The sequence below is a fragment of the Rattus norvegicus genome, chromosome 1 (genome assembly GCF_021556685.1).
Source record: "Rattus norvegicus strain SHRSP/BbbUtx chromosome 1, alternate assembly SHRSP_T2T, whole genome shotgun sequence".
NCBI lineage: Eukaryota > Metazoa > Chordata > Mammalia > Rodentia > Muridae > Rattus > Rattus norvegicus.
Window position 1 is genome coordinate 214,150,388 of NC_141534.1, and position 10,114 is coordinate 214,160,501.

The 10,114-nt window shown below is 51.5% G+C and overlaps 1 protein-coding gene across 12 annotated transcripts; it reads left to right on the forward strand.

Moving 5' to 3' along the window:
• Positions 1-6,512: 6,512 nt before the first annotated feature.
• On the forward strand, positions 6,513-9,873 carry Acy3 (aminoacylase 3). Of its 12 annotated transcripts, none has more exons than XM_087547916.1 (7): positions 6,513-6,593; positions 6,742-7,251; positions 7,705-7,900; positions 8,260-8,353; positions 8,458-8,565; positions 8,665-8,774; positions 8,887-9,873. In XM_087547916.1, exons 2-7 carry the CDS (start codon positions 7,016-7,018, stop codon positions 8,920-8,922), a joined length of 780 nt encoding a protein of 259 aa, XP_087404042.1. In that variant the 5' UTR covers positions 6,513-6,593; positions 6,742-7,015; the 3' UTR covers positions 8,923-9,873. The 12 variants fall into 12 exon arrangements, with proteins under 12 accessions (XP_087404042.1, XP_087404009.1, XP_087404057.1 ...); XM_087547883.1 differs by having other exon boundaries at positions 9,502-9,873; XM_087547931.1 differs by having other exon boundaries at positions 8,260-8,323.
• Positions 9,874-10,114: the final 241 nt, after the last annotated feature.

Sequence of the window (10,114 nt, forward strand, 5' to 3'; positions counted from 1 at the left end):
GAAGAGGGCAAATAGCATTTAGTCACACAGCTAAGCCAGGAGGCTTCCTTGGGACAAAAAGGCCTTGTGTCTGTGAAACAGAAAAGTGAGCAGAGGGGCAGCCTATCTGTTACCGGCTGTCTCTCTGGATTTAGATTTTCCCTCAAGGAGTACCACCCTACAGTGTCAGCTCCGTGGCTTTATCGCTCAAGAGACCCATCCTCTTAATGGTACTAGGCTTCCAGTAAGAACCAATAACAAAAGGATGGAGAGATGGTTAGAACCTGGGTGCGAGATGCCAAGTGGCTGACATAAGAATTGTAACCGGTTTACCTGGGGCTATCAGGACCTCAGTAGCAGCCCTTTACCAAACTGTCTCACTGGGTTAAAGGCCCATGGAAAAGAAAACATTAATCCTGACCTTGGCCACAGCCAAAGCCTGAATTCTAAATTTTGACTGGCAAAACAAAACAAAGTTCTTTACAGTGTGTTGTAGATTCTTTTTGAAATTATTTTAGGGGCTTTTTTGTCCCCCAACCTGGGGCATTTTGACCACAGGGGCAGGAACTGGCTGCTGTGGGGATAGGATCAAAGGCACTCTCCATGTTAATGATGACCAACGAGAAAAGTAATTTAATGCTGGAGACTGACTCCTCTCTTGGAATAAGGCCAGCAGATAAGGCAGGCTTCCTTAAAGAACTTTTCTTAATGAGCACTCTCTTTCTGTGAGCAAATGTTGAAGGTCAGGCCACTAAAGGCAGAAATTCCTTTCTTGTTCTTGTTTTCTTTAGAGTCTTCCCCCCGTCTCACTCTCAGCCTTTTTAGATCATTCCTCCTGTAGTATTTCTAATGTAGCCTGTCCCTTTAAGGTTTCTTGCTCCCAAGCAAAATTTAAGTCTTTCCCGGCTTATCACAGCTGTCTACCGTGAGATTCCCAGAGATAGCGAACCAAGGTGTAGCAATTCACTAAGAAATCTCTCTATAGTGTTTCTTTTTATCTTAAGTCTTTTTTTTTTCAAACAGCTCTTGAAGAGCCAGAAAAATTGGGTGAGACTGAGAAGTCTCCATGCTTGCTATAGCGACTCTGCAGCTAGTTTCATTCCCCCCACTGTGTGGCCTGTGAGCACAAGCACAGATAAAACACTATGCTTCAAAAAATTATGTTGGCTATCAACCAACACACCGCCACTAGAGCGAGGTCCACAAAATTAAATTTCCTTTTACTACACTTGTTTTATACCGGAGGCCTTATCTGGGGAAACTTTTATTTAAGAGCGGTTTTTTCCTCAAGGTTCTTGTTAATGTCTGTTTCAGACAGGGTCACTCACTAACCTGGAGTTCTTTATACACAACTGTTAATAGCAGATAGACTGGACAAGGGAAGTAAAGGGAGGGGCCTCTCTCCTTGGGGAGAAGGCTCAAGAGAGAAAGATAAAACTCCTGGCAGAAAACAATTTTTCTCAAGCAAATTATTTTTAACTTTTAACTTAAGCATCAAGAGGACCAAGTAAAACTCTTTGACGAACAAGGCAAACAGTTTCATGATTTCAAACACAGTCGTCTGTCCAAAGTCCAAAAACGAAACAAAAGCCAAAAAGACACTCGACAATATCACAGAAAACAAACCAGTCAAACAAGACCAAGACAAAGCATCCTAAACCAATTTTCACAGATGTCTGGTACCTTCAGTACCTTGCCCAAACTGCAGCTTAACCTTAGCTGCTTCTGGGATGAGACGGACCATCTGATTCCACCTCCCAACAGAATTCCAGAGTGTCCTCTTGCCGTAACATCCGTCCAATGGTCCACCATCAAAGACAAAGGGGTTATCACAGTCTGCCCCATGGCAAAGAAAAAGAACACCAAACACAGAAACAGAACACAGACAGCAGACACTAACACGTCTAAGCACACTCGTCCGCGCCTATACTTAAATAGGCAGCCGAACGCGACCTCCGATGGAGTGGGATTCCTCGTCCGCTCCCGCCTAGGTAAAAGGAGCATTCGGTCTCCTTTGTTCCAGAAAACCACAGTCAGGTCCTCCTGACTGCCCACAGCCGGGCTCTCTCGACTGTTCTCCGCCCGTGGAACGTCTTCCAGGGGCCGCAGCTTGCGGGTCCAGGGGCATCCCCCGCTCCCGCAGCCAGAGGATCCTTACGGATCATAAAGGCAGCTGCACAAAGTGGGATTCCACTTCCACTCTCAAGCACTGACCAGAGTGAGATTCCAGACCGGTACCAACACGCACATGCGCACACATACACATGGCAGAACCAAAACAGAGACAGACACAGACTGACCAATGTGGCACCACTCACACAGAAACACTCAGACAAACATCCAACTCACCTCCAAGGGGTCTTCGGAGTCTGGGGTGGTTGTGAAGATCCCGGATGAGCCCCCAAATGAAAGAACCTAGCACAAGTCTCAAGATGGCGCGTCCCAGGAAACACCGATCCCAGACGAGCCCCAAATGAAAGATCCCAGTCAGAGAGAGACCCTTACTCAAGTCTCGGGAAATCGCGGACCCCAGACACAGAGAGACCATTTTGGATGTAATAAGCAAAGGCAAGGTTTATTACGGAGACCTATTACAGAGATCTCCGGGCCGACATGTATCCCACGCAGGAGACAGAGGAGTCGACCCCGAAACTCAAAAGTCAGGGGTTTATATAGGGAAGGCTAGGGGGTTTGGCGCGGTTACACACAATTGGCTAATTTCTGGAGTGGCTATAAGTGATTGGCTCATTCAAACATGGCAGTGAGATTACAGCACAGCAGAAGAGTACGTGCTGACTGGGGCGTTCAGGATTTTAGAAGCTGGGGTGTATCAGGGTTTGAAGGACATCTGGTTAAGGTGTGACTCTGAGTAAGCTGGGGGAGATGCCCTTCTGTATCTTTATGGCCTGTCAGGCCTGGCTGTAGGGTGGGCCCCACCCTGCCTGGACAGTGTTTAGTCCTGAGTCTGGATTTTGAAACTTATTTTTTTAATTTTATATTTTTAAACCTTAAATCTGTATAATTTTTCTTTCATAAGGAAGTGGGCTATGCGAGCCATGGGGAGCAAGCCAGTGAGCAGTGTTCCTTCATTACCCTGGCTTCATGTTCCTGCTATCAGGTTCCTGTCTTGAGTTCCTGTCCTGACTTTCTTCAATGATGGATTTGTGTAGACCTGTTAACATTTTCCTTCCAAGTAGCTCCGGTCACAGAGTCTTTATCACAGCCTCAGAAAGCAGGGCGCTGTTACAGCTTCAGCTCCTGATAGGCAGCAGCAAGTTCCAAGTCTTACCTAACGTGGTGCAGAGGCAAAGAACAGAACTGTTCCCTGAGGCTGTGGCTGTGGACCACAGAAGGTTCTCAGTGCCCTCCGGGGGACGACAAAAGGATGTCCCATACTCATCTTCCCCCGGCGTGGCTACTGAAGTTTATTCCTGTCCAAACATCTGTTCTCTAGAAAGCAGAAACAAGAGGACAGAGCCAGCTCTGTCTGCCTGCCATGTCCCCAGTAGCCAGTCAGAGCTGCCCCTGCCTGGTACCTGAATCAAATTAATAAGGCAGATGTGGGAGGGCTGAGGGGAAGAGAACAAAGTCACCCTTCAGCTGCCTCCTCTCTCTCCTTCCTCCCACCTACCCATGCATCCCTCAGGAAGGGGCCAAGTGTCTTCATCTGGGCATCCTCAAACCCAGGTCCTGGCCTGGAGAACTAGTGACTGTGACCTGACCACAAGGCTCCTCGTCAGTCCATACATGGCTGCCTTTCGAGGTCTTCACTTCAGCTACGTTCAAAATGTAAACTTCTCATTCACTGAACCTTTTAGGCCAGCTGGGCCCTCACCCTCCTCTTCTGTGGTGCTGGCTACACTCCCCTCCACACCTCTCCCATATTCCCAGGTCTTTTTCTATACATTTCTTCCCCCCTTCTCCAGATGGAGGCCATATGGTCTTTTGGCTGGTCCCTGGCACAGCCTCACAGGTCTTTCCTTTCCTGGCTTGTTCCCCAGGAAGGGCTTAGCCAACTGTCACTCCCAGCCCTTCGGGGCAAACACCGGGCAGATGCTGTAAGCCCTGAGAGGGAGCTTTTTCCAGAAGAAAGCTGGAGGCTCAGCTACATGACACACACTCTGCCTCCAACGTCATCAAGGGAGTCACTGGCAGGGAGATGGCAGGACATTTGTGAAGGATATACAGAGTTGGGAGTCTCTGTGGAGAAACGCTGGTAAGACAGTGACCAGTGTCACTTCCTGAGGGCTCAGCAGACCAGGTATAGGGAACAAGGCTGTCAGACTTTAATCAAGCTATGACAGGCAGGCCAGAGGAGCTGAGCAGACAAAGGGAGCCATATCCTCATTAGGAGAGGGGAAAACCAGGCCTGGGGCTTCAAAACCACTGGGTTCGTGATTTTCAGGCATGGATTTCAGACCAGAGACCTTCTTGGATCAAGGTTTATGACTTAGAGGTTGGATGGCAGTCGTTTAGTTCTGATGCTTTCTGGACCTCAGTTTCCCTAACTAGAGAGATGTTGGGCTCCAGCCCTCACTCACTGTGAGGGGTTCTTGATCTCACTTATGCCCCACTGCTATCTTGAGCTCAGGGCTGCCTCACCCTCATTTCCCATACACGATCTAAGGCCATGGAACGTGCTGCCTCTCTTTGGGTCTCACTGCTTGTCAGGAGCCAGCTCCTTCCTGGGACTCAGGGGTATAACTCATCAGGACACGCCTAGCTTCTCTTCACAACTGTGTCTGCAGACACACACACACACACACACACACACACACACACACACACACACACACACGTGGGAGGGAGAAGGAGAGGAGGAGTGCTAGGACTCTGTGTTTCTATGTAGGCTTCTAGTCCCACTTCCATTCTACAAACCCATAGAAAAAGGAAAAGCTAGACCCAGCTGAGCAAATAAGGCATTTCCCACTGCAGCTTCCCCATAGTTGACCCTCCTGGAAGGAAGGGCCCTGAACCCTCCCCCCCTACCCCACATAAACAGCCGAGTTGTTAAGCAGTTCCTATTTTCAAGGCCCTGGAGAGTCAGCAGCACCCCAGCAGCTGGGGGGCCTTCAGACTGGACACCGGGACTTTGACTGGAGCAGAGCATGGCCCAGGAAGGAGATAGGGCACTCACCTACTCCAAGGCCCTGCCACCAGCAGGGAAGGGCTTGGTCAACAACCCCTGAGAACTGTTGACAAAAGGTTAGGTGACCTTATGAAGGTCTTTGTCCTCTCTCAGCTGAGGCCCCTATATTAAAGGAAGGGTGCCCAGGGCCACACTGCACCACTTCCAGTTCTCTGTAAGGCCAGCTGCCAGGCCTCATGAGAACAAAGGTGAACCACGGTGCTCCATTGTCCCCACACTGACAGTGCCATGGGGTGGGGGAGGGTAAAAGAGCAGACTCAGGCTACAGTGTGATCTAAGCGGCTTTGACAAGGTTACCTAGAGGGCCCCAGCCACCCAGAAACCCCGAACTGTAAGCTTGGTAAGCTTGGACCTACAGCAGGAACAATCTGGTTCCTCCATGACGTCAGGACATGCTGGGACACAGGGCGTGACCTCAGAGCCCACATGCAAACAGTCAGTGGTTTAACTGGATGGGTAAGTGGGCTGCATGGTTCACTGCCTTTTTCTTCACTGACCTCTGAACAGTGCTTGGCTTCTGCCAATGGATAGCTGAGCTCAGTAGGAGGGGCAGCTGTGGGTCAGGGGACCAGGACTTCCCCAGGACCCCACAGAGGCATCAGGGAGAGGAAAGGAACACACTCTGTCTTCCAGGTCCAACTGTCCCCTGTGTTCAGTATACCCTTAGCTACTCTGCCGAGCCTCAGTTTCCATGTCTGTAAACTGGGTCTGAGGGTTATTTCCCAAAGCAGAGCTAACAAAGCTGTTTCAGTTACAGCGTCCTTGAAGGCCATCACAAAGAGTGGACAAAACATTTTGCAGTTTTGTTTGAAGCATCAGTGAGCTATAAGATTTGAACTCCATAGGTCACAGCTTTAAAGAAGTAGGAGGTGGGCCATGTACTGCAAAGACAGTGGCAGGAAAGGAGGCTCCTTTCCCGGTGGTCCCCAAAGTACAGGGCTGCTGTGGCCAAAACCAAGCCACTGCCCACTGCCGTCTGCCTTCAGTAGCCTCAGGGAAAGCGCTTCTCTCCGAGGATCCTAACAGGACACCACGCAGGCCTTGTCTACCCATGTGGGACCAGGCACTGAACCACCGTATTTATTAGTCAGCAAAGCCAAGTCCTTTCTGAGAAGAAGGAGACATGGTTCCTGATCAGGAATCCCTGGGCAAGTGCGACTTCCAGCAGGAGTCCCCAGAGACCCTTGCAAGTAGAACTTTCCCTGTTCCCGGAGGACAAGGAGAGGGCAAGGCTAGGAACCAGCCCCAGAGACTTGGACCCATTAGGCTGAGGGGGAGTAGAGGCGGAGCTTAGGGAGTAGGGGCGTGTCCCTGGGTACTTTGACTGCCTGGCTCTCTGCCCAGCCACCGCCTCCAGTTCTCCGCCAACTTGGCACAAACATTTCCTTCCGGGGGCCTGCAGGCCAATAAATACAGTGGATGCATTGGGCCTGTGGCCTAGGGCAGCCCAGGCTCAAGCCAGCAGGTAAGAGGCCTCGCAGAGGCTCCGGGCCTGTTCAGAGGAGGGTGTAGAGGTGGCCTGGAACCTAGACACTACCATCTATAAAATAGTTCTGTGGTGATGGTGTGGGTGGGAACAGTCTACCTTCTGAATGTCTGAGTCCCCTTCTCAGCTTCGGTCCTGGGAAAGAAAAGTGGGGAGATCAACACCCATCCTCAAAGAACGTTCCTGAAGAGGGACTGAGGTTGCAAGGGGGACAAAAATTTGGCGACTGGCGTCTTAAACTTGGCTTCTGGGTACAGGTGGGTCATAACTGACATCACTAACCAGCTACCTTCACGAGCAGCCTCCTGCCTCAGACTCTTCAGGGCCTGAGAAGCTCACCTACTGTCCAAGCTTCTGGATACTAGGCTCCACGTCTCTTGTGTACTCCTTCCCACACTGAGATGTGCTCCCTGCCTGGGTCCCGGAAGCCCCTGCTCCGTGTGGCTGTGACTGGGGGCACCCATGGGAATGAGATGTGTGGTGTCTACCTGGCCCGGTACTGGTTACAGAACCCAGGGGAGCTGCAGAGACCCAGCTTCTCAGCCATGCCAGTTCTGGCCAACCCAGCAGCCACAGCTGCCTGTCGCCGTTACATAGACCGTGATCTCAACCGCACCTTCACACTCACCTTCCTTGGGTGAGTACCCTCAGCCAGGTTTGCTGGTCCACAGCCAAGTACTAGCATTCCTACAGACTGGCCTCTGTGGCTAGCAAGGCACCTCTGCCTTTTCTTAATGACCAAATGATTTAGAGAGGCCCAGACCCATGTCACCTCTTTCAGGAAATCTACCCTGACTGTAGGCTGGCTCTATCACTGAACCTTAGGCCAGACTCTTACCAGCTGGAGTGAGACACACATGGAGAATAGGACTAACATGTGAGCCTCAGGTTACTGGAGACACAGCAAAAGACTGGGGTGGAGGTGGGACTACATGAAGCATCTGGCCTGGCCAAGAGCAATCAGGGAAGGCTTCTTGTAGGAAGTGGCATCTAGCTACACCCCCCCTCCCCTGCCCAAAAGTGAGAAGTTAGCCAAGGAAAGGAAGACTGCAAAGATGTGGACTGATGTCCCCCATTCCTTTCCCCACAGTTCCACCGCTACCCCCGATGACCCATATGAAGTGAAAAGAGCCCAAGAGTTGAACCAGCTACTGGGTCCCAAAGGCACATGTCAGGCTTTCGACTTTATACTAGACCTGCACAACACCACAGCGAACACTGGGGCCTGTCTCATTTCTGAAGTCTCCCAGAACCCCTTCAACTTGCACCTGTGCCACTACCTACAGGTGGTCCATAGAGGGCAGGGAGGAGGGCAGGGAGGAGGGCAGGGAGGAGGGCAGGGAGGAGGGCAGGGAGGAGGGCAGGGAGGAGGGCAGGGAGGAGGGCAGGGAGGAGGGCAGGGAGGAGGGCAGGGAGGAGGGCAGGGAGGAGGGCAGGGAGGGGACAGAGAGATCAGTGCCACCTCTCTTCCCCGGGGCCTGCCACCTGAGGTACTTCAGACTCACTGTAACCTTCCAAACAAGGAAAAGAGGTGGGTCGGGGCAGGTGACCCTGTGCTTCCTGTCCACTGCTTTTCCCAGCGTCAGTGCCTCAGTTCCCCCTCTCAAGAAGGCCTGGGTCCTGACTGGTCCCTCTCACTCCACAGCTGCAGAACCCGGGGCTGCCCTGCCGCCTTTTCCAGTTTGAGCCACCTGGGACAGAGTCCTACAGTATGGATTCTGTGTCGAAAAATGGAATCTGTGAGCTGAGGGGTGGGGAGGAGAGCAGGGGGTGGAGCTAGAAAGGCTAGAAAAGACCCCTGGGCCTGGGGTGTCTGCCTGACATCTTCTTTCCTGATCCCCAGCTCTGGAGCTGGGCCCCCAGCCTCAGGGCGTGCTGCGGGCTGAACTGTTCTCCCAGATGAGAGCGATGGTGGCCTCCATTCTGGACTTCATCGAACTCTTCAACCAAGGTGAGACTGCCCAGTAGCTTTTAGGGAAACTGAGGTCTGAGGAAAGGGCTGGCTTCTGGAAACCAGAGGAACAAGTGGTCACACACAGCCTCCCCACAGGCATGGAATTCCCCGCCTTTGAGATGGAGGTCTACAAGAACTTGGGCAGCGTGGACTTCCCACGCACCACAGATGGTCACCTGACTGGCACTGTGCACTCTAGGCTGCAGGTCAGTGTGGCAAGGGTTGGGGGGTAAGGGTACCCTGAACACCAGACTGAGCCCCCAGTACCTTGGAATCCTGAGCTGGAAGTAAGCTGGCCCAATCCACACTTGCACCTAGAGCCTCGCCCTGGGTCTGGCATTTGGAGAAGCTTAAATCTTCACTGTGGGATGAGGGAGGCTGGTGGATACTGTCCTCCTTTAACTGGAGAAGCAGAAGGGAGGAGACAAGACCCAAGTCACCTGCTTCGACGTGCAAACGTTCTTTTTCCATGCCTGTGAGCTGACTGTCCGCATGGGGTCGCTGTTAAACAGGGTCTTGTGCAGTCTGGTAGCCTTTTTCTACAGCAGTCTTAGTAGTTTTAATCTTGTTCTTGACATCTGGGAGAGCATCCTAAGCCAGCCCTGCCCACATGCAAATGTTGCATAACATCAGCTATATTGGAGAATCTACCTTAAAAACTATAAACACGCTCTCTATTTTGTCTGAGAAGAGACTGTAAGTATACAAGAATGATTCTGGTGAGAGTATTTCTTGATGGCATCATAGCCATTTTAATTTGCACAGTATGCACCATGATGTTCTTGAAACAGCAAAATCACCCTCGTGACACATTTCTCAGAACTAATCTTGTCTCTAAGCAGTGCTCCTTGGCAAGAGTAGGGTTACCCTCCTGGGGGAGCGTGGGGGCAGAGGTCACAGCCTCAGCAACCTTGGCCTCGGCTCTCCTCCCAGGACCACGACTTTGAGCCGCTGAGGCCTGGTGAACCTATCTTTAAGCTGTTCAGTGGAGAGGATGTACTGTATGAGGGGGACTCTGTTGTATACCCTCTGTTTGTTAATGAGGCCGCCTACTACGAGAAGCGTGTGGCTTTTCTGAAGTCTGAGAAGATCCGGATCTCGGTGCCTGCCCTGCCAGGGCTGACCCCCAGCTCCACCCAGACTCCATAATCCAAGTCATATGCCTACCTAACCTCAGTCTCCCTATCTGAGCAATGGGTCTCAAGACACAGTTCCAAGTCCGGGGTCTCCTGTCTCACTCTGGACACCATGTCCTTTTCCAGACAACTGATCTCATGATATAAAATAGACTGTGCCCCTCAAAAAGTCACGGTTGTTGTTCTTTGCCCAGCATGGATTTTGACTAGGAAGGTGGGTGGAAGAGGGGAGGGGTGCCCACAGGATCGTGCATGGACCTTCATATGTGGGCATACTGAAAGGGAAACTGGGAGAAAGCCAGCTAATGTAACCTTGGGTCTGGGGCCAGTGATAGCCTTCTCTGTGTCTGTGTTTAGTCACACATCCTGGGGATAAAGAAAGATCCTATATGTGAGGGAAGATCTGGAGA

Bases quoted from the DNA above. Each gene is read 5' to 3' on its own strand.
- Acy3 (XM_087547883.1), top strand. From the start codon at position 7,016: ATGTGCTCCCTGCCTGGGTCCCGGAAGCCCCTGCTCCGTGTGGCTGTG. The intron at 7,901-8,259 runs GTGGTCCATAGA...CTCACTCCACAG, and splicing joins ACCTGTGCCACTACCTACAG to CTGCAGAACCCGGGGCTGCC. The intron at 8,775-9,501 runs GTCAGTGTGGCA...CTCTCCTCCCAG, and splicing joins CTGTGCACTCTAGGCTGCAG to GACCACGACTTTGAGCCGCT.